We start from the raw sequence: 27815 nt of genomic DNA on the forward strand, positions 1-27815 counted from the left end.
GACGTGAAGATGCTGGTTGGGGGGGGGGGGGGGACGGAAACCAATGGTATTAAACAGCGAGTCTGAGTAATGGACAAAATCCGCTTGTTTCAATCGGGTTCCAGGGCAGAAGCGATCGGTTCTTGGTATTCACCGTGACGCTGCCGAAAGCTCGGCGCCCGCGCCCTCCGAGTAGCCCCTTGAACCACCCGGTGACATCTCCGATTGACTGACCCGTCCGATCGGGTCCACTAGAATAAAGAACGGATGAGCCCCCTCTAGCCTTGAGCTCCTGGCCAAGAGTGGCGCAATTGCTCTGAAAAGAGCCCTGCGCCACGGGGCAAGATCAATTTCTGTTCAATGCATACGGACCGGAGCGCTTTATATAGCAATAAGGCTGAGAAGATACGAGAAATGGTCCAGTAGCCAGGCCATGTTTTCTCCAGAGCCTCAACAGATATAACGTCGAACGAGGTGTTTGTTTCCAGCGGTCTAGTACCATTAGAGTATGACTCGCCAACGGGCAGAGAAGCCACTCTTTCATTATTTCTCTCTTTCCACCCCCAACAACTCAGTCCGCAAAACCATGTCTCCCATTCAGGAACCCAGCGTTCCCGCTCTCACAGAAATGGATCAAAGGGGGGACGTTGTCTTCGTCGTCGGAACGGCAGTCGACAACACCCCTGCCCGGAGCTTCCGCGTCTGTTCCCGGACGATGGCACGCATCTCCCCCGTCTTTGACCGCATGCTACACGGCAGCTTTGCCGAGTCTAAACCGACAGCACCGAGCTCCGATCTCATCAGCCTTTCATCATCCGGAATCAACGGAACGACGACATCGCCGGCAAAAGATTGGATCGTCCACCTTCGCGACGACAGGCCCGATTCTTTTGACCTCCTTGCGAGCATCGCTCACAGCCAGTTCCAGAGAATACCGCGAGCCTTGTCGATTGCTAAGCTTTACGAGTTGACGGTACTGACGCACTACTATGATGCAACTCCCGTATTGTCGCCTTGGCTACAGACGTGGGTTTCGGGCATCGCAGAGTCACCAGAAACGACTAGTAGTAGCATCGCCGGACCCGAGGGAGAGCTTTTGATGCCCAAATTACTGTGGATTTCGTGGGAGTTGGGCCATAAACAGCTCTTTGAGTCGACAGCACGGCGAATGGTAATGGAGAGTAGTGGTAATTTGTTCGGTGACGAGAGCGGGCTTGGCGATTTGAGTATGCCGCCGGACGTCATCGGTGAGTCTCTTTCCCCGTTCACTGTAGCAATCCTACTTGCCTTTTTTCTCTTTAGATCTCAAGTTTTAATGAGAACCTCTTCACTGACACCTATTCCATAGAACGAATCGCTGCCATCAGGACGCAGACAATCCAGTCCATCATGGACGTCTTCAGCACTCTGGCAGAGAAGCTTGTCAGCGTAGATGAAGGGCCTCGGTGGTGCAGACATGCGTCATACATGGGGCCACACCGGTGCGAGAGCATGATACTTGGCAGCATGACCTTTTGTCTCATGAGGGCAAGTCTATGGCCGATTCCAGAGGCCGACGACATCGACGAGAGCGTATTGACGCTATACTCGACACTGATGAACCTGGTGATCCACGATATTGGGCGGCCGTCGGATAAGGGCGGCGTCGATCACAGCGAGTGTAATCCCAGGGGGTTTTTGATGGAAAGGATCAAGAATATTTTGGCAGACGTGCCGAGCCCTGTAGGGGAGGCACATCGGAAACAACTGGATAGACAGATACAGAAGCTGCTTATTTGACTACGGTTGCATATAAAATGGAATAGACAAAAAGAATGCAAAACATGAAAAATGCCGTCTAGCCAGTGCGATCATCTCACCGCGGATTCTCTTCCAAGAGACAATGCCTGAATAATTAAAAATTGAGATAGCAGCAACCCAATGAATGAGAGGAGGTAATGCAGCTCTTCAACAGCTGACAACATCTTGATTGAAAAAAAATTTGATGTGCATCGTTGCTCAGTCTTGTTGTATCCAAGACTTTTTCCCGACTGGGTAACGTAGCTTGGGGGGTTAGCAAGTTTGTTGACTGGCTGTTCCTTCGACTTTCTCGGGCTATTTCAGAATCTACCTCACAAACTTTCCTTTCACACCAATGACTCTCATTCACCTCCCCCCAAAGCTGTGCGAGGTTACTTTGCTGAAAAAAATGAAAAAGACATCATCGACATCCTGGCGTCTGATGTTGACGCCAAAAGCATGAGAGAGTCATTGGAATGACTTGGTTACAGGATCTGGGGGTGTACAGTCGCAATACTGTGGCAAGGGATCACGGGTAATGAGCGGTTGCAAAGCATTTTGTGCAATCCTAGCACGATCAAACAAGTATATGCAAAGATTATTTCAACATTCACCATGAGCTCTTCCGTAAGTCTCAGAGGGTTAGACTTCGTTGACAAGGCGTGGTGTGACCTTCCAGCCCCCTTTTCAGAACCGGAACAACTCCCGAAAGATCCCTGGTGGCCAGGCTTGCATTTAGGGCTGCTGCGGTGAGCGCTAATCGGGCGTCAATAATGCCCGAATTCGGCGGACGACCGTGCCACAGCCGACGGGATGAACAGGCCTCACTGAGTCAGCATAGCCACTGGAGTGGGTTGACTACCAGCCAACGTATGTTAAGTTTCGGTAGTGGAAGTATTTTTATCTCTCCAAATACCGGAGCCCCAGGCGGGAAGAGTATCAAACAGGAGTATCGTCATTCATCCATGCACTAAAGTCATTCCACGACCGCGAACTGCGTTGAGTTAGCTGAGCCTTCCGGTTAGCCGAGAGTACACGTCGAAGCAGCTCAGAATCGAGAAACATCGATGGCAGCTCAACTGCACCGGCCATGTCGAGAACGCGGAGCGGCTGTTTGAACTGCAAACGCCGCCACCGCAAATGCGACGAGGGCCGGCCCGAATGTTTACAGTGTATAGGTCAAGGTGTCGAATGCGAAGGATACCAGACTGTCCTTCGATGGGGTTCGGGTATTGCCTCGAGGGGGCGCTTTGCTGGAGCGCTCGTACCTGTCGAAATCGAAGCGCCTCCGCCCGCCAAGCGCAAGAAGAAATCTAAGCTCGATGAAAAAACAAGAGAAATTGGCAGCCTTGCAGGAGAAGGCTCGTCTAGGACTCTGAAACAGCTCAATCCAAATGCTGTTGCAGTTCCATCAACAGCACTCACAGCCGCGGCTGGTTTCGGCGCGGCGCCACCCGAGACAATCTGGCCGGGCCGTACAGAGCAAGACAGGCGTCTTTTGGAAGAATGTAAGTGAAATGATCATAGGCGCGACTTATCATACCTGTGAAAATCTCTTACGGGTCTGGTGGCATGCCAAAATTGAATACCTTACTCCATGCTTCAAATCTGAACTTCATACCCTACGCTGTGCTAGCCACTGACAGTATCCTACTTTAGTCAATGAGACTACTGTCTTTATGCTTCATTCAAGTCGACGGGATGGCTTATTCAGATCGAAGCTTCGACAGCTAGCAGAGAGATCTGAAGCACTCTGTGCTATTTTGCTGGCCACTCACCTCTACATCTCAAACCCAGATGATCCTTCACAACTTTTCGAAGAGTACTACCTTCGAGGCCTTTCGCTCTTCCGCAACCAATTGGAATCATTCAATGGGAGTGTTGATCTTGGCGCAATGTACGCTGGGCTTTTCATCTGCACCCTGAATGTGAGTTATCTTGCAAGCCGTCAATATTACACTACAGTGCCTTACCGTGATGCATGAAATTTTTATGTCTCGTCTCCTGAGCTTTATATCCGACGCTTGATGTCTTGGAAAAGCTTATGTCTATCAGACTGAAATACTAATCCTTGATGAACACAGCTATTTCAGAGTGCTCCTTGGTCAATCCACCTCGAGCTCATGACAACAGTCTACGGTCTCAACAAAGACCTCCACAACTCACCTGTTCTATCCGAACCTGAAGCGCGGTTTGCCTTAGAGCTAATGGGTCTCATGGACATGCCGACCTTTGTTCGCGGTCGCTCAACTTTGTCGTTGGGAATCTGGAAAAGATTGCGGGTTGCACAAGGATCAATAGGTATGGAAAGGGGCGGCATTCAATCTGTTTCAAGCCTCCCAAGATCCTTGCTCGATATTTTTGCGAATATTCAGGACGAAGATTCTGACACATATTTCTTGCAATGGTTTGGAGAAACGGGGGAAATACCGCAGATCCATCTGTGGGAGGCGTACCGTCTAGCAGGTATTCTGACTGGTCGACGACTACGCATCCGTGCAAACACAGGCATTACGGCAGCTGCATCAACATCATGCCCTGCCACTCCTTCTGCCGAGGTACTATTAGGCCGCTTAGTCGCGTCCATGGACGCGCTCTGCGATGCGACCAGCCGGCCTGAATATTCACAGCTTCTCACGACTAATGCACTGCTCTATCCCTATGTGGCTGCGAGGCTTGAAGTGGCTATCTTGCTTCGCCAGCCCACCTGGATGGAATCACTCCGGCGAGTAACAGAGAAATATCAACCATACGGCAAGACAGCGAACGCGCGTAACATTACCGAGATGCTAGATGAAGCTTGGGACTCAGGAGATGATGCGTATGATATTGATGAGCAAGCAAGAAGGCGGAATGTCGAGGTTGCCCTATTCTGAGGAAACATCACGAAATTTTACTTCGGGAGTCTGTATCTTCGTTCTATTGACGGCATATTGGTTACAACCCTCTGAAGTCAAGAGCTACTACGGCGTTCAAGTGCGGCCGGATCACCTACCGCCGTAAGGACGGGCGATGTGGGTGAGTACAAAGTAAGTATAAGGGTTGAATCGCGAATAGATAATAACTCTGTGAAATGTGTTAGCGGCAAAGGCTTTGGAATGTTCCTAGTAATACCATGATAGTTCTGAAATACAGTTAAGTAAGTCTAGCTAATAAATGCTATATTTGTGTCTATACTCAAATATTAATTCATGACTCCTAGTCTTTTTCTTCAATTATTTACCCAGTTTTAATTCCAACTCAATACCTCACCTTCAAAGAGTCCCTCCATACGCCCGGCTTTTCGATTTCTACTTCAACGGCTTCGTAGTAGCTAGGGATACAGCATCTTGCCTTGCCGCCACCAGAGCACCCCGGGGCTCTCAGGTCCATGGCCACGCGGACGCGATCGTTTGGGCAATTTGCTGCGCAAAAGTCCTCGCGGCTGCTAGCAGGACCAGAGCCCGTGTTGGAATACCACTCGCAATCGGAGAAGGTCATCTTCTTATTGCTTGTGTATACCAATAGACGATGAAGCCAATAAAGTCTTCAATGACTGGTCGCCGCTCTGAGCAGGACAGCTTGCTTGATCGTCGCATTTCGAAAACGCGCCTAGTTCATACAGCGTATACAGCTTGATGCGTTGAGTATCTTTTGTACAGCAAGCTGCTTGGAACTGCCCATTGTTGCAATACCTCTTTTTCGAATCAATGAGGACCATGTTATCAGGGCAGCTGCCAGTGCATTTCCCGTTGTTGTGCGTGTACCAACCGCACTTTGGCTGCTTCTAAGTCGCTGGACAGCAGAAAGCATGGGAGGCCGTACCATCGCAGCCCCTCTGATCGAACATGTACTCTTTGCCTCGCGCCCCTGGGTCGCTGCGCGGTACAATCCCCCATCCAGGAGCACAGCCAACGTTGCAGTTGGCCAACCTGCATTGTTCGTTGGGAATGTCGACGAACCCGATCAGGTCATCTTTCATACCCACGTTCACGAGCAGTAGGGGATCTTGCGGTTCGCCACCTTTTCCAGCGCTTTATTGTACTTAACCTTTTGTGGTAAATAAGGCGTAATTGCTGGCCGGCAATTACGGTTCCGTTTTTGTACGACATCTTTCGTATCGTGACTGATTGCCCAAGCCATCAAGCCGCCTAGGCACATACTCTGAGCGTACTCGGACTTGAGTTGGAAGGTCTCTTCGTCACCGCAGGCCACACACTGGGCCGGACTGCCCCAAGCAGCTACTTTCACAACCTCTTTTTTGTACAGTTTTGTCTTTATGTTGTGTTGATTGACAAGGTCGTCGATCTCGGAGTTGAGCAAAACACCCACTTCTCGGCTGCATTTGCCCTTTTATGCCCCGGATTCGTATGTGCAACCTGGTTCGAGGCAAGACGGGCTAGTGGTAGTGAAGATTCGCCCATAGAATCCAAGGCCCATGACGACCTGACTGGGGTTGATATTGTTGCGCCAAAGAAGATCGAGGGCTAGATCGACTTCGGTAAGGTTGCTACGCGCATTCAGACAGGCACCGACCCAGGTGTTGTTCTTGTCCCAAGTTCCGTGTAGGTCGTAGGATATAATGTTGAACCAGTACGCTGTTTTAGCCAGTGCTATGATATCAAAATGCTGAAGATACCAGAAAGATGCCGGGAGTGTAATAGAAATCCCCTTTTGACCTGAATCCAAGGACGCCTTTAGTCGGCTCATGTACTTGGGGAAATTCACATGGGTAGTCAACGCCCCTTCCTGATCGATCTTCGGCTACAGCATACTCCCAGCCCAGATCAACGCCGTCAAATCCATAGGTAGAAATAACGACATGAGAGACTCGATGAAAGCCTTTTGTTTCGTGACAGATGCGGCCAAATTAGAAAAGGTCCTGGCCGTGGGGCCTGGATCGTTGAATGTCCAGCCACCAATAGCGATAAAACCCTTCAGGCCCGGATCTTTTTTCTTCAAGTGCATAAGACGTCTGTAAAGGCCCACGTCCGTCGGTGACGCTGGCTGAACCCTGAAGCTGGATGGGTCGATAGTAGCAAAGGCGAAGTTGATCTAAGCTCCTCCACATCCTAGTTCACAAACACAAACTTGCCATTCAGGAAAGATGCCTCGGGGCTGGTGACCCAGACGAGGTAGTCTATAGGGAGAGAGACTAAATCGAGTCAACAATTAAAAGATAGGCTACAACATCTCTACTGTTGAGGTATCATGGAAGAGGTGAGAGTATAGAAGAGAGCATACCATCATCGTAAGGGAACTTCAATGCCGCCTCCTCAAGTTCCACCGCCATCGGCGTTCGGATGAGACTGGGGTGAATAGTCACAATTCTTAGTTTGTCGGGATTTTCGGCAGCCAGATACTCCACCAACTTCGGCAGAACCGCCTTACTGACGATGTAACCGCCTATTCCAGGGATAGGAGGCATAAGCATGCCTGCGGTGTTGAGGCTGACCAGAACAGGTTTCGAACCGGCACTCTTCTCCGAGGTACCAATTGCTAATAGAGACTGCGCCACGTTCAAAGTACCCTTGATTTTGACTTCCAGCGCTTTCCAAAGTTCTTCGACAGGCATTGTCGAGATTGGGCCGAGAGCCAGGAGCACGCCAGCGGCGTGAATGGCGATGCCAATTTGTCCAAAGGTAGACACAGTCTCAGCCATGACAGACTTCAAGGTCTTGACATCGTTGATGTCGGCTCCGTGAAGGCGAACTTGCACGTCAGGGCCCTTTTGAGAGATGATTGCTGCTGTCTTCGTCAGGGGTTCCGTGCGGCGGCCGATGAGAATCAGGGCCTTGGCACCGGCGGGGGCAAAGGAGGTGGCCGCTGCCTGTCCGATGCCTGATCCAGCTCCGGTGATGAGGACGACTTTACCCGCAGCGGAGTTGGCGGGATTAGAGGCAGATATGGCCGGGTAGCTGGCGTTGTGATTGGCCTTAGTGTAAGACATCTTGTAAGTTCTGAGAAGTTTTTTTTTTTTAGGTGACTTGTGGCAATGAAAAGAAAGATAGATGATGAAGATTGAAGTTGATGTGAGAAGTATCACGTAAATCCCGAGCTGACGCTGCATCTCGCTAGGTCTCATACTACACCCGATTTCCTTCATCAGTTGAGATTTCTTGCATTTGATCTTACCTTAGGTTGCTCAACTGTTGTGCTTGCGAGCCTTCCATAGAGTCGAAAGCAAAGCCTCAAAGGTCTAGCAAGGCATGTTTTTGGAGGGTATTAAGACCAGAAGATGGGTTGGTAATTGCGATTGAGTTCCATCTCTGGAAAAATGCGGAGATAAACGATTACCTCAAAGAGGCACAACCGAGGCTCCCATCAAAGTGTGTCTGCCCACTTCTTGATAACATTACCATAGGCGTAATGTTTTATATTGATTTGCTAGATAAGTTTCGGGTTTTAGCTGCTGCCAAATTCGTCTCGTCTGCAAGACAATGTGCCGCAATCCGGGTGATAACAGCCGTTGCACCTGATTCTCCCGCGCGGCCCGTGGATGACGCGGGACTATTTAATGTGCTTGAACAATTGACTTTGAGAATCTCATCAATAACGACGGTGCACCATACCTTCAACGCTTGAGCAACTCTTAGGGATTCCAGACCCCTTCCAATGAGTATACATAACTCAAGCCGTGCACTGGTTACAATATTTGTTCAAGCCTATTTCCAGAAATATTATTTGAATTATTACACGTGTTTCGAATTCGAATATGATGTCAAATGAACCCCGAGATCACTCCTAAGCGCGCCCCGTCACAACTTTGCCTGCAATGACTTCTTTGTCGGCTATCACAGAGTTGTTGTACGCAGTCACATCCCGGAAGTAGAGCTCTGTCCCCGGCGTCTCGTAAGTCCCATCACTATCCAGTCCCCTGAGATGGAAAATCTGGTGTGTACGCCCGGCTCCCGAGGTAACGGTATTGTCTGCGTATCTGGAATAGTTCGCGGTTCCATTCCTGTCCGTATCAATGACGCTGCCGACCCACTTCGATCCCTCACCCTCAAAGGCTTCAAGGCCGGTCGGGTAGACGGTGTTTCCCTGGACGTGAAGCTTGAGACCTTGATCCAGCTGTGCCCATAGAGTCAAATTTCCTGCCGGGAGATACGAGGTGGTTGTGTTGCAGTAGAGCGGGTACGAAAAGGTTGTCTTGTAGTCCCAACCAGGAACTTTTGACGTCTCCTCGCCAATGGTCGAGAACGTATTGATGCCTCCGTAACCGTTGGCGTACAGGCCTCCAACGTTGGAGTATGAGAGGCTCTGCTTCCAAGTTGCTGTGCCGTTACCCTTCTGCGTAGTGAGGAACGAGGTGATCGTGAAATCGCGTTGCACCGATAAGGAATAATCCAGGGTCGAGTTGAAGCCGGTAGCGTTTTGCTTGAGCGTCTGTGAGAATGCAATAGAGGGCTCAGGGTTTGTCTTCTTAGAAATGACGCCCGTCGTGATGCTTCCTTCGTCGTCAAGCCATAGGAAGACCTTGCCTACAAGGTACCAACTACTACCCGTGGTATTTGTGAGGCTGGCGCTTGACTTGCCGTCATCCACTAGCCCGACAACTTTGATGCCAATTGTGTGGTTATTCCCGTCACAAAGAAGGGGCAGCCACGGGGTGATGTCAATCTCGTGATCTCGCAAGTCGAACGCGTTGATACCCACAATCGGGCGATGGAGTTGGGGCACCACACCGCCTGTGAAGATGTCTGGAAAGGGCCAGTGCACGCCCGCCAATTGACCGTCGATAAGGACCTGGACCTCTCGGAAAGGCGAATATCCCGGATAGCTACCCACATCCGGCACGAAAGCATCTACGGCTGACTGCGGGACGTTACTCCACCAAAACTCCTCGTTCCCTTGTCCCTTGACAGACGTGGAGAAGACGGCCCGGTTGACGTTACGAGGAAATTGGACAGAAGCAGTGGCGTTCTCTTCAGGGTACGTCCAAAAGCTGGCAGTGACTGGACTCTTGTTGGCAGAAACTGGCAGGACGAGGTCTGCTGGCGCTTGTCCTCCGGTCCGAACGGGACTCTTGAAGAAGGTGGCCGTGAGAGTGGAGTTGAGCAGGCCTGTGTAGACGTCTGTAATGACATTGTCAAGTTGGAATATGAGAGTCTGTGGCTCTTTCCAGAGTGACAGATACGGCGTGGAATCCTTCAACCAGGTCCAGGTGATGCCGTATGACGTGGGCTCGGCGGTGGAGGTCGCGAAGATGTTGACATCGCCCAAGTACACGGAGCCCCAGCGATCGAATTGCCTGCCCCTAACCTCGACGGTGAAGTTGAGCACGACGTGATCAAAATCGAAGTCTGGGGGCGAATAGTCTCCAACGAAAGGTGTACCGTAGCTGTTGGCAAATTGGTGCTCCATCAACGTGACCGTAACTGCCTGCCCTGTAGGCTCCAGGACAGGCTCGGCCACTTGAAAGGTGTCAAGCAGTGGTGTTCTCGTAGAGGCTGGCGGCGCGGTCGCACTAGGCGTGACATCTGCGTCGTATGCGATGCGATCCATGTGAGCCAAGACATGCCCGATTCTGGGGCTCCGCACATCCAGCTCTTGGTATTGCGCCGCGCGCTGGACGTGGAACTGCTCTCCGCAAGCCCAGGATGCAAGGGACCCGAGGAGGAGGAGTCCCTTGAGCAAGCCCCAACCGCCACCGGTCTGGTTGTTGATTGTGCCCATTGCTTCGTCAGGAAATTTTCTTGACTACTTGATGGCCAAGCACACACCTTCAATGCCTTACCACAGAGACAAAATGAGCAAAGAGTTGGTGACGGCGACATTCAGAAGGTGGGACGGGCGTGGTTTAAGAGAGTGTAATGGAAGAGCGGGAGTCCGGCAACCGGCGGGATGCACGTCCGGTGGGGCAAAGTCACCAAAACCGGCAGGTGACAGTGGTGTGATAGGATCGCCATAGCGCCATGACATGGGTTGCCCAGGCAAGATAAGATGAACCCCTGGGCTTCGACGATTGTCAAGGTTCAACAGCGTCAAAGTTATTTTACAACAGATATTAATACTCCTTTAACCCAAATATCGCAGTCGGGCAGTGTTTTCAAATTAGAAGCAGGAAGGAAGAAGACAGTCCTGACCAAATTGGAGTGAGATACATCTTTGAGGCTTCTCACATTCAAGAAGCATAGTTGCGTCACGGTACATAACGAGTACATGATTGACTTTACAAGTATTTCGCTTATCACTGTATTGAGCATTCTCATTCTAAATGAGCATATTGATAATGACGCAATGTTAGTCGGCTTATTCGATGCATATTGAAGAAGTGTTGCGACGCAGCTGATCCTTGCCGATCGAAAGCGTCAACGTATAGCCGTTAATTACTAGTTGGATGCACAGAGCATATACAGGAGCTACTTGCACTAACAGCATGTAATGGCCAAGCCGACTGGAGTTCGAGATGGCATACTATCCATTCTTGAAGACCTCTATCGTCCAGTCAATGCTTGCAATCCTCAGTCTACTCCTATGGTCAGCTAGGACTAACGTCTATCGCCAGTCTAGCTAGGATTATGTCGATGAAGCAAAGACTCGACATAAAATCATCTCCTATACTGGCACACTGACTCGTGACAATACGAGGCAAAAAGCTGCGTCGAGGGGGAATCGAACCCCCGGCTCCCCGACGCTGCTTGATGGCAACGGAGAATTTTACCACTAAACCATCGACGCGGTTGATAGCAGGTGTTAGATGTTTGTAGAGTTGTGGATCGTTAGGGCTGCGGCATTAACGAGGTCCATCGTGAGCAAGGGTTATAATACCCTCAATCGCGCTAGGGGGTGGAAATATGGAGTGCATCTGAGTTGGGGTAGGGAATGAGCATGAATAAGGCCCGAAAACCCATGAGGAAACCACGAGTGATGCGAATGCAAGCGAGGTTTATAAAGCAGACAGCCTGCCTCTGTCTCTGTCACGGCTGTCTCTCGCTTTACTCAGTATTATTCTGTCTTGTTTCCGATGCCTCAGTAAGTCCTGGCTCATATTTTGTCTATTCCTTGTGTAATGTTTGTTCATTGCTCTCGTTGTTGAGCGATTTGTGGTGTAAATTGTCGATTACCATTCGTAAGAAGAAAGATAACAATAGACTTCAGCACATGCAACTTGTTCTCTTTTGCCGTTGAAAGCACGGAATTTCAGCCATCTGCTGATTGCTTTGCTCGTTTTGTCTCATTAATCGTCGTCTTATTCCTTTTCTCAAGCCATCTAGGCCCATTGCATAAATTATCATCTGTTCCATTTGAACCAAAGGCAATCACGTTTGGGGTAAGTACAACAGGATTTGGTCAGCAAAGTCCGAGATGAGTAAGGCGCCGACGGAATGGCGTTGGGATCTTGCCTGCATGATTAGCGCCCCGTATCACCGCCCTTCTTTGACAACCTCCCCACCTCACTGTGATCAATGCATCCCCGTTGCTTCAAACCCCCACTCTCGACCAACATCGGCTAACTTCACTGCGTCACGTTGAGGCATTACTGTCAAGACTAGAGAACCTTCATATCTGCGCTCGCTGTGACTATTTCAAGTCATTCAACGGGAAGAAGCGATGGAAAAGTCATTGTTAATGGCCGACAATGTTCTGGCAAATGCGCGGTCCAATGAGGTGGACGATGATTTCGACCTCAGCCTATTCCTTTCCGACGAAGCGTTTTCCGATATGTTTCCCAAAGACTCGAGAAAACCCGACGATGCAGTGAATGGAACACCATCTGAGGACGGACGGATATCTGCATCTTCAAGCGTGTCTGGTGGTGTCCCACTCTTCGACGAACGTGAGCCACCGCAAGACACGCCGAATACCACGGAGGGCGGAACGAAAGTGGGCAGTCGCTTCACATCAGCAAACATCAGAGTCCTGAAAACATGGTTCGAAAACCACGAGCGACATCCGTATCCGACCCCGGATCAGGCCGAGCGATTACTGAAGCAAACAGGGTTGAGCAAGCAGCAACTAATAAACTGGTTCGCCAATACTCGTCGGCGCAGGAAGATTCGCCCAGGCGGGGCCTCCACACCGGCCAGGACCGAGGCTGGTTCTAGTCCCATAGACGTGCCCGTTCGACGACCGACGCCCATGGCATTCGAACAAATGAACCCGATGCAACGATGGGAGCACTCTCCACCAGATAGCGAGCCTGCTTTAGCTGCCGATATTTCTCGCGCAGTCGCTGCATCATCAAAACGTCCGGGACTCTTGGGCCGCTCTCGGTCTTCGGCAGGATCTTGGGAGAACGCCTCGAGCATTAGTAGCGTTGGCACATCTCAGTCAAGTGGGGGATCGCATTCCAATGCTTCGGCATACTCCCATGGCTCTAGAAAATCTCCGACCCCTATGGAGGCACTCCGGAAGGACTCGAACCGTCGGAGAAGACGAGCAATGCTAAAAGAACAAAGGGGGAACAGGTTGAGCCTTCGACAGATCAATACCTACCAATGCACCTTCTGCGCCGAAACCTTCAAGACAAAGTACGACTGGCAAAGACACGAAAAGTCCCTTCATCTCTCACTTGAGGAATGGGTGTGTTCTCCGCACGGGTCGACCACACAACACCCTGAGAAAGGGGTGATTTGCGTCTTCTGCGACGAGGCCAACCCAACCCAACAGCACCTTGACGACCACCACCAAGCAGCCTGCTCGGAACGACCGGTCAAAGAGCGTACGTACTACCGAAAAGACCATCTCCGGCAACATTTGAAACTTGTACACAAGACAAGTCAGATGTCTAAAACCGCAGAGACTTGGAAGGTTACCACGGACAAGATTCGATCAAGATGTGGCTTCTGTGGAACCACCTTTGATTCATGGGCGACGCGCGGGGACCATATTGCGGATCACTATCGAGACGACGGGAACACTATGTCAAATTGGAAAGGGGATTGGGGTTTTGAGCCCCAAATTCTTGCAAAAGTCGATAACGCGGTGCCTCCTTGTAAGTGAAACCTGCCCAGTCTTTAAACCTCCAAAACTCACCATTCCCCAAGGCGTAATCCAGTTTGAGCAAAGTGCGCCGGTGCCCTACTGCGCAAGTGTTTCGCCGGCTGGTTCCGCACCGAGCGCATACGAACTCCTCAAGCTTGAAGTAGAATACTTTGTTCGTAACTACTTTGAGGAACACGAACGACTGCCCTCGGACGATGAGGTCATCTACGAGGCTTGTACCATCTTGTACGCCTCCGAGTTTTTCAGGCCCAGCGGCACGCCGAATGCGTCATCCTGGCTTCGAGACTTGTTGATGAATGATACGGAATTATCTGAAAAGGCGCGCCTACGTCCCATGAACCAATGCTATCAACTAGCCAAACTTCGCGCGACTCAACTCCAGATAATTGGCAAGGCGGACATCTTTGAGGACTGCGAACTAGAGGCTCAGCTGTGCAGGCATCTCAGAGAGCACCTCGTTCTAGGTCTCACGCCCTCTGATGACGATCTTCAGCAGGAAGCTTGCGTCATTCTGAACAGAATAGAGTCGGCATCGACGAACCCTTCGAGAAGATTTGCTGGATTTATAGTCCGCCTCATGTGGAAGTCAACATCGTGGCTGGCACCACTACGACAGAGGGTCGAGGCCTTTGCAGGAGACTCCTATGGGGAACTAGTACCATGTCTAGATTCCATGGCTAACACGTCTGATAGCCAACTCAGCAGCTTCTTTACAGGGCTAGCTGAGCTGAACCAGTTGACGGGAGATGCAGAGAGGCTTATACCAATGTCGGCTGGCAAAGCACGAGCAACCATTCAATTCGGATCAGCTCACACACAGATGTCTTCAAGCTATTGCGACCCCGTTGACGATCAAGATTACACCTCCACAGACTTCAGTTTTGAATCTATGTCAAGGAAGCCCAGTGACTTATACACGCGGTTGCAAACGGCCAAGTCAATCTTTGAAGGATCTGGACACTCACTTAGACGATCTGAGCGTTCAAGAGGCACTGATATGCCGTTCTTCTTGAACGACCCCAACAGATATGCTCGTTTGGAAGGGGAACTATCACGATTCGTTGCGACCACCATTTCGCCTCAGAACCCTAACATGCATATCCCTTCAGATGATGAGCTTAGATACCATGCAAGATGGGTAATTTTCGATGAGTAAGTACTGCCCTGCATGACACTGTAAGATCACGCAAACTGACTCACATTTGCCAGTGATGACCCGTGGAATCAAACGGCTGCAGACATCCCTGAATGGCTAGCTGAATTCAAGAAAGGAGTCGGCCTTCAATGAAAACATTAAAAGTTCAAGAAGCCCTCCTTTGACCACAGAATATCATCCCGGCTTCCCGGTCTTAGACGACAAGCGCTCCGCTTACGCTACATGGGCTCCCTCAAACACAATCTCGTTCTGGATCCTCCCGAGACCATCAATCTCAACTGCAACAACATCCCCATGTTTCAAAAACACACCGCGCGAGTACCCAACGCCCCCAGGCGTGCCCATCATAATCACAGTCCCCTTCCTCAACGTCGTCCCTCGCGAAAGATGCACGATAACCTGCGCCACCGACCAAATCATATCAGAAGTCTCCGTCTCCTGGACGACCTTCCCGTTGACCCTGGTGCGGAACCGCAACGCATGCGGATCCGGAATGACACTCGGCGACCAGACGGCCGGCCCGATAGGAGCGAAACCATCAAAGGACTTGCAGTAGGAGTACTGGCCGCCCGAGGCGCCGGGGATCTGGAAGTTGCGGGCGGTCACGTCGTTCCCTGCGGCGTACCCGAGGACATAGTCCAGGGCGTTGTCGAGAGTCGCGTTCTTGACGTCCCGACCAATTATGACGCAGAGTTCACCCTCGTAGTCTAGCTTGTCCTGCGCGTCATGGTGGACGATGATGGGATTGTGGGGGCCTGCGAGGGCGTCGGGCGGCTTTGTGAAGATGATGGGAAAGGCGCATACGGGAAGCTGTGGGCCATTGGTTTAGAGAACCTCGCAAAAGACTTCAAATGTGCATCTTCACTCACATTTGATTCTATCGCGTATCGAGCATAGTTTAACCCCAGGCACATGATGATGGGCGTTCTTTCCAACGGGCAAAGCAGCTACATTGCGGAATGGGTCGAATCAGCATTGGTCTTTGCGATTTTGGAAGGAAAAAACCACAGACTAGCTAGCCGCGAGTTCTCTCACACTCACTTTTACCGCCGTGTCTCTGATGTTTGTTCTCTCTAGTCCGACATCTAGATTCCCATTCAGTCGCTCAATAGTGTAGCCAAACTCACTAGTTCGTACGAGATTGCCGTAAAATACACTCCCTTGGTGTTCATATCTCACGAGGGCCTGGAATTCCATCGTTGCACACTTGACACCATTCCCGATAAGCTCGAGGAACATCGGAAAAGGACTGCCTTTCTCCACAAAGCAATCGCAACTCCACGACGCCGCGGCACCGTGCTTTTATATTCGATTCCAGCAAACTACTTTACTTCAGTTCGGAACCTTGCGGATCGCTCGTCTTTGATGCATCTTGGGCGGTCGTTAACTGATTATTTTCTCTTCCGCCCCCCGCCCCCCTGGCGACCGAAGATGCCGTCGGCAGACTCGGGTGGTCTATCACGGGCCTCATGACCTTTATGGCAATCTGTACATTGTTCGCGGCGCGGCGTGAATGCCCTGTACCCGTGCACGGCAGCGTGCGGCTGGCCGCTGAGCAGCACATGGAATATTGAGATGAAAAAACTAAAGACCGGTTCGGCGATTTCGGGGAATTTGTGCTTTTGGGAGTCATTAGGAAAAGGCACCAAAATCATCACCTTTGGGGCAGGACGTGGCGGATCTCGCGGGGTTGGGGATCTTGGAGTCTATTCATGTTCGGATGAGTTTTTGCCACGTCCCCATGGAGATGTCGGACACGGAGATATGCCAGTCCAGAGGTCACCGAGAAAGTAGAGTGGGAAATCCGGGGTGGTTTACCTAGGTTGAATGAGTAATCGAGGACACCGATGCTCGTGCCGACGAAGGGATGATGGCAGAAGGTGTTGATTCCCTTACTGGAGGGGATTTACCGTACTTTCTTATTTCGACGTAATGGGCATCTTCGGGAAACCCCGCCCCGAAAGCGAAGATTCGGGTATTCCGATTACCAGACCAAGCTCCAACGTTCCGATTGAAGTTCTGAACCGCAGGAGGATAAAAGCGTGGGGGCATTTTGTTGCCTTTTTAACTTGCTTATTCAAGGAACAGCGAAACAGTTATCCAAGGTCGGGCGGCAGAGTGAGCAGACTCGGGCCGCAAGTAAGAACCCGCGAGGCCGTCGAGGGTAGGCCCTATCCAATCATATTTCTCCGAAAGCGATGTCTACCGGTGATACTTCGCCAGCCTTCGAAAAATTGGTGGTTTTCAAGAGATTCTTACTCCGTAGAAACTGTTTCTCGCTGCATGACTTGCCCCTCAGAGTTCGGCGCGAATGACACTCAGCGGTTCGGTAGTGGGGCGCGGCAGAGATCCGGCGCGGGGTTTCCTGCATGATGCAGGTTCAGGCCGAAGACCCTTTAAGTAGTGGGGGTGGGCTACGGACGTGATGGGACAGGACAGTTTGTGAATCTAAATGATAACAAAATGATCCAAGGTGATCGCCACCGGTCCAACTAACTGCAATCTTACTCGTCCAGGGCCAAATGCCAACATGAGAGTCCTCATCATCGGCGCAGGTCTCGGCGGCCTCGCTTGCGCCATAGCCTGTAGAAGAGAGGGGTTTGAGGTGGTTGTTCTCGAGAGGGCGAATAGACTGGTCCCGGTAAGCTCACCGAAGTGCCATTCACGATTCCCATTCCCGCATTCAGTGATACACTCGTTTATCTGAATTAACATTTATCTAGATCGGCGCAGGTCTTCAGCTCCCACCCAACGGGACTAGAATCGCAAGACAACTAGGCTACCTCGACAAACTCCTCCAATGCGGGGTCGTCATCGACGGGATGGAGTACCGCAGGTACGCAGACGGCGCGCACCTGCACACGCTCTCGGCCAAGGACGCGCAGGCCCGGTACGGCGATCTGTGGATGGTTGTGCACCGGGCCGATTTGCATTACATCCTGTGGCAGACGTGCAAGGAGATTGGCGTGGATCTGTGTCTCGATATGGATGTGGAGAGGATTGATATTGACGAAAAGAGGGTGTATCTCGAGGACGGGGATGATATCGGCGGGGATGTGATTATTGGTGCTGATGGTGAGTATGATGTGCAGGCTGGGACGTTGTGCTTGCTGATGATGGACGCTAGGGCTCTGGTCTATTTGTCGTGATCAGCTTCTTGGAACGGCTTCGCCGCCTGTTGAGACGGGGGATCTGGCGTATCGCGCTACGTTTCCGTTTGACTACCTCAAAGCTCTGAATGATCCCCGGGTCGACGATCTTTGTGCGCGGAAGCAAGCTACCGTGTGGATGGGACCCGACAAACACACCGTGTTCTACCCCGTCAGAGGCGGGCGGGAGTTTAACCTCGTGCTCATCAGGCCGGATAAAATGGAACCGGGAGAGAAGCGCGTGCAGGGTGACATCGAAGAGATGAGGGAAAGCTATCGCGGATGGGATGATACGTAAGTTTCTAGCTGCTTGAGAAGCTACCAGGTGAGATTCCACGCATCCCGTGTGGCTACTAATCTTTTTCGTAGATTGACAAAGCTCATCTCGTTGATACCGAGAGTGCAAAAGTGGAAGCTGTGCACACACCCCAAGTTAAAGACGTGGACCAAGGGCTGCTTCGCTCTCCTGGGCGACTCGTGCCATCCAAGTCTCCCGTACCAAGCTCAGGGCGCAGCCATGGCTGTCGAAGACGGCGCCGTGATTGGGAGGCTTCTGGGCCTCTTGAAGAGCTCCTTGGGGATAGAAAACATGGTACCACAGATTCCCGAGATCTTGAAGCTGTATGAGACGCTTCGGAAAGACCGGACGACGCTGAACGTGCAGGGCGCGACTTCGAATCGGAAATGGTATCATGTTCGTGATGGGCCGGAGCAGGAGGCTCGCGATGCGGAGATGACGGGTGCACCGCTGACAGACGGGTTGTCGCCGACGGGGTGGCGGTTAATGGATGAGGATTATCGGATGGAGTTGATGGGGCGGGACTCGGTAGCAGAAGCCATTGAGGCCTTCCAAGAGTGGGAACAAAAACAAGCCTGACAATGCTTCTGTATGATGATTGACTATTAATTCATTCTATTCACAAAGCTGTTAAAATATGCCTCTCGATAACGCCGAATCTAAGTTAAGTAGAAACCCCCTCCCAAACTGTATATAGCAATAACGCGTTGTAAATCACTTTTTCTTCCCGGCAATATGCTTTAATGATAGTTGTATCGTAACTCATGACGTCTTCAGGCATCTCTCGTGTATTCGGACTTTTGGCGCCAAACATGACCGTATCTCATGATAACCACCGGGATGGGCGCCAGGCAGATGCTGAAAGCTCCCAGCATAGTGAAACCCCAACCATAACCGAAAGACTGCACCATAGGTCCGCTCGCAAGGGGTAGGAAAGTTCCAGCTAGGCATCTCGTCACGATGACACCAGTCATGGCGGAAGCAGAGTACAGGCCTGTGGCGTCGACAACGTAGGCGGAGAGAGGAAGGGAGGCCATGAGAAGAGTGAAGCCGAGCATCGCGACCGACAGGAGAAGAAGGCCGACAGGAAGGTGAAGTTCCGCAATCCAGCCGTAGGCGGTGATGGAGAGGGGCAGTGTGAATGCGCCGATGATGACGAGCGGGAGGCGGTACTCGGGACGTCCGACGGGGTCGTTGCCGCGAAGCTTCACGTAGATCCTATCCAGGCTGAAGTTGCTGACGATGACGCTGATGAATGAACCGATACCTGTGACCGTTAGAACACAAACGCATCGTGCAAAAGCTCATAGTAGGACTTACTGAAGGACATGAATGAGAGACCAGTGAGGGCAGGCGAGAAACCATACACATCTTGGAGAATGACAGGCAAGCTGATGGACATGACGTAAAAGTAGGCGAAAGTTATGCACCCAAAGAACGACAGTCCCATCAGAACATTTGACCTGAGCAAGACATAGAAAGGCCGCTTGATCGACTCCCATAGCTTGATAAGGCTCTTGTGGTCATCAACTCCGGCAGGGTGAAGCGGTGCCCCGTGCTCGTCCGCATGCTTCGCGGCACGTCGTCTCAAAATGGTCATCTTATACGTCTCTCGGAAGCAAGTGAGGAACAAGATCTCACACACGGTCGCCAAACCAGCGCTCATCCAGAGAACCTGTCTCCAGCCGAGGGTCTGCGCAATCGCGCCGCTAATCATGGGGCCGACCGCACCGCCGATGAGCGGGGCGAGAGATACTATGCTCATCGCCGAGCCGCGGTTGTCCGGAACGAACATGTCGCCAATGATGGCCGGGTTCAACACATTAGAAGCGACCGCGAGACCGGTGAGGCAACGGGCGCCGATGAGGAGCGGGGTGCTCGTGCTGATAGCGGCGAGGACGGTGGCGATGATGAAGAGGATGTTGGCGGCGTTCATGACGGGGTAGCGTCCGTAGATCTCGGAAAGGGGCGCGATGAGGAGAGGGCCGGCGGCTTCACCGAGCTCCCAGATTGTGACGAGCAGAGCGCTCGCCGGTGAGTTTGTGCCTTCATTTTGGTCCAGGTCTTGGATGATGCGGGCGGCTACAGGGACGACTGAGATACAGGTGAAAGTGCTGTGCCATATGTCAGCTCAAATGTGGTCGCGAGATGTTTGATGCAATACACATCAGGTTTGATGGTTGTCGTACACGGTGAACGCGGTGAGAGCCAGCAATGCGACCAGAGTCCACTTGAAAGGTGCGGGCCATTCCCTGGGGTTCTCAGGGTCGCCGTTGGGATCAAAGTCGAGCAAGTGCTTCGAGATGTCTTCCTCGCAGATGGGGTCCTCAACCAGCAGAGGCTGCTCCTCGTTCATGTTTGGCATGTCGTCGGCCGGGGATTCCAATGACAGAATTGTATTAGGAACAGAAACGCGGCAAGTATGTTCAGTCAAAGAAAAAGGTTAAGGCAGTGACAATGAGCGGCGGCTAGATGAAGGGACCACTCGACTAAGGTAAGGCAGTAGGAGCCGGCTAACAAAGCGGCATGGCAAGCGCCTTTTGCGTGATTGCCCCACGCCCTTCGCCATTCTGTTTTTTTTCCTTCCTTCTGGACCGAACGAAAATTTGAAAAGCCGGGGGGGTCGGGAAGGTGGCGACGGCGGGGCCGCTACTTGCTGTCCGTCACACGTGACATCCGCTTATGTACGGCCGGCTGTGGCATCCGGGTATCTTTTGTACCGTAGAATTGCAGTATCAGAGAATCTTTGGTTCCATCTGGCTATCGGTCTTGGTTTTATCTTTATCTTTTGCATTCCGCAAACGGGGAACACAGCATCAATGAGGGGTCCCAAAGGTCGATCTGAGGAAGCACGGGCATTGACCTTTGGATCTTGAGATTGACTCTTTTGATTGGTTCCTGACAGCCCCGCATCACTCTTGATTTGGCCTAGTGCGGGGTCGGTCCTCCGAGACTCTTCCTCCGGCCAGCCGGCGGTCTCGGTGAGCGCGAGGTCCAAAAGCACTCACCCACCGTAAGGCGCGAACGACATCCTCGGAGGCCTTGCGTCGCTACCCGTCACTTCTATCTGAGAACTAGCCGGACCCAAAGACTTGATGGCCGCGGTGGAATAGTTCAGCTGATAATCACAACCTCGATATCCTCAATACATGTAGCAAGAGAAAACATAATAAACTAAATACACACGTACATCCTTCTCCGCCCATGCTGAAGATTGCAGTCTCTGGCTTGATGATCAATCATTATTTTCTCGGCAAAACATACTGCCAACAAGCCCGAGTAGAAGCCTCAAAGTGGTCTTAATTCGACTCTTCGTACCCCTAGAAACCCCCAAAGAGAAACTTTTTGTTCGGACCAAAAGTCATTCCGGACCAAGCATCTGTCAGTTTCCGCCACAGCCCATTGCTATCTTTGGAGTCATCCTTGTTTTCCAAACTTTCGGAATCCCTGTTTGTGCCCTCGCCAGCTTCGAGGTAGACATCCTGGCCATCAGTCTCGTCCTCATCGGAGACCTGGTTTTTGGCGTTCTTCTTTTCCAGAATCTCAGCAACAGCAGTCTCAAGAAGGCTGCCAATGAGAGCTTTGTGTTCCTGGTCCTCCTTGATCATGTTCTCGATAAACTCGCGTTCTTGTCTATCAAGGTCTTCTCGCTGCCGGCGGATATCCTCGAGCTGAGCGGCAGCACGATCCTCCAAAACGTTTTTCGTGAGCTCCATCGTTTTGATCTTCTCGTCGACCTCAAGAATCAGATCCTCTAGCTGAGATGCCCGTGTGAAGTCTTGCAGAGTCTCCGTCAGTTCTACTCCTGCTCGGATCAGTCGGATAACTTCGCGGGCTGTCGTTGGCAATCTATGAACGGCTGTGTGTCGCAACTTATGGGTCGGCGCAAAGACCTCATTTATGGTTTTATCTGTCACGGTGATGAGCTGTGGAGGAAGCGTGAGGACCTCCGCATTGAAGACTTTGGTCCAATTCGTCAACTCGACCGCAGACGCACATTCCCAGCCTTTGCGTTGGAGCACGTCGGGGAATCGATTCTTTGCGAAATCGAAGCAACACTCTTCAAGCAGCCTCTGCGAAGCCGTAAGAATGGAATGTTGAGTGGTGAATGGAAGATATGTTGGATAGAGGGAAGGGATCTTGGCATGTACCTGAGATGGCGCTGTAGCGATTTGAACGTCAGTGTTTGCATATAATACGCTACGAGCTACAACATACTTTCGTCAATGCCGTTCGTCTCAAGATGTGTCTCTGAAGCGGCAGCATCTTGCATTGGGGATTCATCATCCGGAACCGGCATAGGCGGAACCTCGTAGCCCCACGCTGACGACGTTGGTGCCGTTGTCGCCACTGTCTCGGGTGACTCCATGTCTTCGAGATGGTTCATACCACCCAAGATGTCAGCAACAGACTTTGCTGCGTCGGCTTCAGATGCTTCCCTATGCGCATCCTGTTGCGGGGTAGTCTGAAATATGTCGGGGAACAGAGCTTTGGCATGGCTGTCCGATTCGAAAGCCCCAGATTTGAGGAGAGACTGGATTATTGCGGTAAGCCTCACCTCGCCATAGCTTGTGAAAAGGCGATGCAAAGCGCTCTGGTTTTCAATGAGAATTTCGCGAATCCTCGTCTTCTTCAGCTTTTTGGATTTCCCCTTGAATAGTGCTCTGCACATGCGGTAGACGTCTTGCTGTTCCGACATGTTTTTTCTCTTTCGTGAGAGAATAGCGATGATTGTAGAGTAGCAGAGGTTGAGCGTTGGGTATCAGGATAGGCAGATGGGAAAGATTCCAAGACGCAAACTCGAGGCGTTATTGTAGTTTTGTAGTCTCATAGCGTACTGAGACACAGATTGCTGCAACTTGCAGCAGATGGTTGGCCTCCTGCAGCTTCCGTCTCAACGTGCGGCGTTCCAAAAGAAAATTGTCAGGCCACACCTTCTTTAAAATTCAATCCGACTTAGGATTGGGGGCTTTGCTGCAAAACTCTACCTATTGATCTTCCCGTGCCCGTTATTCTGGCTGAGAACATGCGACCTGCTGCGCCATTGATGCCTGATGTAGGCAGGATGTCTGGCCTTTCACCAGCCCGAGAATGCACCTCTTTCGTTGGAACGTACGTGTCGGCGCTTAAAGCCTGTCGCCACCTACTAACAGTAAATGCAAGCCAAGAATGCGACGACATGTGGACCAATGATTTTTCTGAACTTGCATGACATGAAAAGTGAGGCTTTATCTACTTTCACCATGTCGAAGTCACATTTGTGGGGTGTGTGTACCACCTCCAAGTGCTCTTAGCAATTGACTTAAAGCTTGGCAGCCTCTGGCTTCTCAAACATAGAAGTCTCAAATTAGACAAGAACTGGTATTAATCATTGATCTTTGTGTAGATTACTCCTTTGTTGTCTAATTTATGGATCAAGGTAGAATGTCTATTTGGGAATCAGAGAGACTATGAAGACATGGGGACATAAGATGAAGAGCCCTGTAGCTCGAAGATTGTGGGAGATTCAAAGAATGTGAAGTTCTGATAGATAAGACAAAGAAAAGGAAAGAAAAGAAAAGAAGATATCGTATTTGTGAATTATCATGCAGGTCATGGATGATACTTTAATGTCCTCTGCTCACCTTATCTTTCTGCAAGACTAGTTTCATTACTTCCAGAGAATTAGCACAGATGTTGATGTACTGCAGTATTACCACGAGCTACAGCTGCTTGAGCTTCCTGCCCTTTCAGCAATATCACATCAGCTTTGATAAAGTTTTAGGTCCAGCATTCAAGTGGAACCTTAATCTCAGCGTTGACTGAAGACATCTGGTCTTGCGTATTAAGGTGCCTTCGGTGAACAGGTCGAATGGCGTTCTACTTAGTAACACTGATGCAGTAATACTCCTGCGCCCACATCTTCGTGGCGCAATTCTCCCCATTTGTTCCCAAGACCGGATTCCAAGCATACAATTGAGCCAAAGTAACTCCATTAGCGCTTGAGAACGTGGTGCAGGTCGCTCCCGAAGGTGCTTCGGCATATCGAGCGCAGTTAGAGTTGATGCCATCTTGCGTCGGGCCTGGGGCGGCCACAGTGATGCCGACGCAGTAGTACTCGTTGGCCCACATTGAAGACGCACAGTTCTCTCCATTGGAACCGAGAACTGTATTCCATGCATACAACTGATCGGTTGAAATACTATTGCTGCTCGCAAAGTCGCCGCAGACTACTCCGGAGGGAGCCTTGGCAAATTTGGAACAGCTCGAGACGATGCCGGTCTGAGTCGGGCCAGGAGCTGTGACTTGAGAAGCAGTCGTCGAGACTGCAGCCGTGGCAGTCGTCGCCTGTGTCGTGGTCGCTACGGATGATGATCCAGAGACACCAACACAGTAGTACTCGTTCGCCCACATGGAGCCAGCGCAGTTCTCTCCGTTGGCTCCCAGCACGCTATTCCAAGCGTACAGCTGAGCGGTGGTAATGTTGTTTCGAGAGGCAAAGACGGTACAGACGTCACCGGAGATAGCCTCTGCGTACTTGTTGCAGCTAGACGTGATTCCAGTCTGGGTTGGACCTGGCGCAGTTACGGCAGAAGTCTGGGTCGGCTTCCACGTGCCGATGCAGTAATACTCACTAGCCCACAGAGCGGTTGAGCATTCGGAACCAGCAGTTCCGAGGACTGGGTTCCATGCATAGAGCTGTGTTGGCGCAATCGAGTTGCGCGTGGCAAACGCCTCGCATCCGTCTCCAGCAGTAGCACTTGCGTAATTATTGCACTGGAAATCTAAGAGTTAGTCTCGCATCTTCATGTTGAATATCATCAATGGTTCGTCTTACGTTGGTGACAAGCCCGTCTTGGGTTGGGCTAGGGGCTGTTCCTCCTGACACAGGGTTGACAATGTCTGTCGCGGTCGTCGTGGCCGATACGATGCCACCAGCGCCTCCTCGTTGTTGATTTCCGGCATTGGCCTCTGTGCCTAAGGGTGGCGCAGGCAACGTGTATGTAGCGTTGACTCCAGGGGAACTATCCGGGAATATTGGTCAGTCCATTTCGCAATTGTTATAAAGTAGATCGAAACCCTCCTTACCTTATGCATACCCACTGGCCTTCTGTAAGACTATCACAAAGTCCAAGGATGTACGTATTCCACTTCTTAAACTGGATGATAGTAGTGTCACCGCCGATGGATGCCGCAATACTCGCACTTTGAGGATGATCATTAGCTCTGAAAGTAGCATAGAATGGAAAAGATTGGTTCGTGATACTCACCACGTTTCGTTGCTTCCAACTTTCTGTAATGTGCACCGCTGAGGAAGACACACCGAGCCTGAGACAGCGCAGGTTTCACTGTTGGTGAACCACTGAAGTGCGCCAGTGCTGACGCCATACTGAGACGATAAGTCATCGCACGACGATGCCTGCCTAGGCTCCAACCCAGGCGTGGACCTCTTGATCCAGTCCAAAGCATTATTTCTCTTTGATGCAGCGGCAGAGCCAAGGGTCTGACCAACACATGTGGTCGTAGCAGCGGCAGTGGAGGTGGCAGTGGCCACGACACTCGTTGAAGATCCCACGTTTACGGAAGACAGGGTCGATGCAGTCTGATAATCCCAAGGCAGTGCCACAGTGAAGTCGGGAATAGTTTTGTTGCAAACGTCTGAGATATCAAAAATCTGATCTGCGAGATATTCTGAGTAGTCGGTATCCGGCACGAAGATGGACGAGATGCGAGTGTAAAGCTGATTTATGAAACAGTCATTGCATAACTTGATGTCATGTCAGTGAGTCGTACGATGACATCACAGAAGTCCAACTCACAATATCGTCTTCGTACAGGTTGGCTAGGCGAACATTCGCCTCGGGGATGTCCGTGGAGTTGCCGCCGCAAGTTGGATCTGAGGGATTGGCATCACAGTCGACCCGCAACACATCGGCTCCAACCCACTCCTGAGATTCTGTGAGACAGTATGTGTAGTTGTCGGATCTTTAAAAAATCAGCATGATCTTCCAGAGATGGCTTCAAGCAATGAGACTAACCGAGACGGCAAACAGGCAAAGATGAGATTGTCAACAACTCGCTCAGTGACTGTCCAAATGGGCACAAGCTTTCCATATGCAGTGAAAGACTGCTCGAAGCAAGGATCAGAGACATTGTAGTTCCACGATCCAACGGCTTCAGCACAGCCTGAGTCGCAGACAGCCGTGAGGTTGTCATCAGTCCACCAGTAGTTCTCTACGTTCATCGTCATCTGTAGTAACGTCTGATCGCATTCTGGAATAGTTTGATTTCTATCTCACTCATGAGCTGATGCATCTATGAGAGGTCTCGAGTTCAACGTAAGTACTTACAGCGCTGCGATGCAGTCTGATGTGACGTTCAGTGACTTGGCGAGCTTATCGCCGTTGATAGCTGGGTAAAGGTTGAATGAGTGACATGTTTGCAGAAAACTAAGTGCAACGAACAGAAGCCACAATGAGTGCCTCTCCATGATGAAGTAAATTGCTCAGAGCGGCGGGCTCTGTGCTGGTAAGGAATGGACAGACACGGGATTGGTGCTGCGGCTCATCTCATGTGCGAAGCCTTCGGTATATGGACCTTGGACTCATTCACAATTGACTGGAAGAGAAAGACACCGACAGATGATCAGCTAGTACGAGTCTCTCATTGATGTTGTCGGCATCAGATTTGGCACTAGTAGACCGGAAATTGGTCTGACAGCAGTGGTACCAAAGTGCTCAGGGAAGTTGCATTAGGCTGCAGGCTGCAGCTTCTAAGTATGGGGCCTGCAAGGAACGCTCTATCTTGGCCGTGTGATATTGAAGCCGAGGAGATTGAAGAACTGCACGCGACGGGAGCTCATTCTGCAGGGTTGAAATCCTTGCCGGAGTCGGATGTCCCGCAACTGAGTCGGCAATCGCATCTTTCTTCCTTTACGCGAGCTGCGACGCGTTTTGATAGGTCTGCCTGCTAGTCCAAACTGCAAGGAAAAGGAGTTGTCTCAATCTTTCTTGCCTCCAAGTAAGCACAGCGGCCCGATGCCGTTCAGTAGCCTACGGCACAGCAGTCATCTGGACTCAAAAAGTGGTTCATGTCAGCGGCATTTTTGTGCCGAGGGGAGCCAAGAATGGCCAAGAGTAGCCAAGTCCAGGTAAGCTTTTTTGTGACAGGGGCCGGGGGTTAGATGACATTCTCCGCCCAACAAGGCTTGAAGGGTGACATCGCCAACTCTATGCAACCAACCTGCTTACTCCCTGCGGCCGTTGGTCTTGAATTTGGGATGGCTTCGGAAGCAGGTGAGATGATAATTCAGTCAAAAGAGGGTCATTTGATACCAACTCAAGTCAGGCTGACGAGGGATTCCTGCCAAGCCGGTCGAAGCCGCCGAGACAGTCTGATCATCAGAGCCTGGATCGACATGTTGAGGGTGTTCAAGGGTGAGCTTTTAGCAACCTGCAATCCATAAATCTATCTGAAATGGGCGGTATTCGGCGCTTCATGTACCCATAGCATCAGCTTAATTTCACTCTGCATCAAATGGCCC

General features: G+C 51.1%; 11 protein-coding genes across 11 annotated transcripts; 4 read left to right on the plus strand and 7 right to left on the minus strand.

Moving 5' to 3' along the window:
• Positions 1–487: 487 nt before the first annotated feature.
• CABS01_11964 (uncharacterized protein) lies at positions 488–1758 on the plus strand (the record flags this gene model as incomplete). The annotated part of the gene is made up of 2 exons (XM_060545318.1): positions 488–1226; positions 1328–1758. 2 exons carry the CDS (start codon positions 488–490, stop codon positions 1756–1758), a joined length of 1170 nt encoding a protein of 389 aa, XP_060396834.1.
• A 773-nt stretch (positions 1759–2531) lies between these two features.
• Positions 2532–4634, plus strand: CABS01_11965 (uncharacterized protein; the record flags this gene model as incomplete). Its single annotated transcript, XM_060545319.1, has 4 exons — positions 2532–2628; positions 2784–3266; positions 3418–3686; positions 3843–4634. The coding sequence occupies 4 exons, from the start codon at positions 2532–2534 to the stop codon at positions 4632–4634; spliced, it is 1641 nt and encodes a 546-aa protein (XP_060396835.1).
• Positions 4635–4998: 364 nt separating this feature from the next.
• On the minus strand, positions 4999–5238 carry CABS01_11966 (uncharacterized protein; the record flags this gene model as incomplete). The annotated part of the gene is made up of 1 exon (XM_060545320.1): positions 4999–5238. One exon carries the CDS (start codon positions 5236–5238, stop codon positions 4999–5001), a length of 240 nt encoding a protein of 79 aa, XP_060396836.1.
• An 852-nt stretch (positions 5239–6090) lies between these two features.
• CABS01_11967 (uncharacterized protein) lies at positions 6091–7687 on the minus strand (the record flags this gene model as incomplete). Its single annotated transcript, XM_060545321.1, has 4 exons — positions 6091–6416; positions 6513–6757; positions 6823–6892; positions 6982–7687. 4 exons carry the CDS (start codon positions 7685–7687, stop codon positions 6091–6093), a joined length of 1347 nt encoding a protein of 448 aa, XP_060396837.1.
• A 794-nt stretch (positions 7688–8481) lies between these two features.
• Positions 8482–10416, minus strand: CABS01_11968 (uncharacterized protein; the record flags this gene model as incomplete). Its single annotated transcript, XM_060545322.1, has 1 exon — positions 8482–10416. One exon carries the CDS (start codon positions 10414–10416, stop codon positions 8482–8484), a length of 1935 nt encoding a protein of 644 aa, XP_060396838.1.
• Positions 10417–12294: 1878 nt separating this feature from the next.
• On the plus strand, positions 12295–14977 carry CABS01_11969 (uncharacterized protein; the record flags this gene model as incomplete). Its single annotated transcript, XM_060545323.1, has 3 exons — positions 12295–13678; positions 13731–14841; positions 14899–14977. 3 exons carry the CDS (start codon positions 12295–12297, stop codon positions 14975–14977), a joined length of 2574 nt encoding a protein of 857 aa, XP_060396839.1.
• An 81-nt stretch (positions 14978–15058) lies between these two features.
• Positions 15059–15759, minus strand: CABS01_11970 (fumarylacetoacetate hydrolase; the record flags this gene model as incomplete). The annotated part of the gene is made up of 2 exons (XM_060545324.1): positions 15059–15655; positions 15715–15759. 2 exons carry the CDS (start codon positions 15757–15759, stop codon positions 15059–15061), a joined length of 642 nt encoding a protein of 213 aa, XP_060396840.1.
• A 1616-nt stretch (positions 15760–17375) lies between these two features.
• On the plus strand, positions 17376–18871 carry CABS01_11971 (uncharacterized protein; the record flags this gene model as incomplete). The annotated part of the gene is made up of 4 exons (XM_060545325.1): positions 17376–17486; positions 17569–17920; positions 17973–18288; positions 18364–18871. 4 exons carry the CDS (start codon positions 17376–17378, stop codon positions 18869–18871), a joined length of 1287 nt encoding a protein of 428 aa, XP_060396841.1.
• Positions 18872–19065: 194 nt separating this feature from the next.
• On the minus strand, positions 19066–20648 carry CABS01_11972 (major facilitator superfamily transporter; the record flags this gene model as incomplete). The annotated part of the gene is made up of 3 exons (XM_060545326.1): positions 19066–19559; positions 19613–20406; positions 20482–20648. 3 exons carry the CDS (start codon positions 20646–20648, stop codon positions 19066–19068), a joined length of 1455 nt encoding a protein of 484 aa, XP_060396842.1.
• Positions 20649–21612: 964 nt separating this feature from the next.
• On the minus strand, positions 21613–22991 carry CABS01_11973 (uncharacterized protein; the record flags this gene model as incomplete). The annotated part of the gene is made up of 2 exons (XM_060545327.1): positions 21613–22454; positions 22511–22991. The coding sequence occupies 2 exons, from the start codon at positions 22989–22991 to the stop codon at positions 21613–21615; spliced, it is 1323 nt and encodes a 440-aa protein (XP_060396843.1).
• A 1160-nt stretch (positions 22992–24151) lies between these two features.
• CABS01_11974 (LysM domain-containing protein) lies at positions 24152–26762 on the minus strand (the record flags this gene model as incomplete). Its single annotated transcript, XM_060545328.1, has 7 exons — positions 24152–25048; positions 25110–25296; positions 25361–25477; positions 25543–26012; positions 26092–26257; positions 26311–26562; positions 26623–26762. The coding sequence occupies 7 exons, from the start codon at positions 26760–26762 to the stop codon at positions 24152–24154; spliced, it is 2229 nt and encodes a 742-aa protein (XP_060396844.1).
• Between the last annotated feature and the right edge of the window lie 1053 nt (positions 26763–27815).

The sequence above is a fragment of the Colletotrichum abscissum genome (genome assembly GCF_030869225.1).
Source record: "Colletotrichum abscissum strain IMI 504890 chromosome Unknown Scaffold_35.1, whole genome shotgun sequence".
Lineage (NCBI taxonomy): Eukaryota > Fungi > Ascomycota > Sordariomycetes > Glomerellales > Glomerellaceae > Colletotrichum > Colletotrichum abscissum.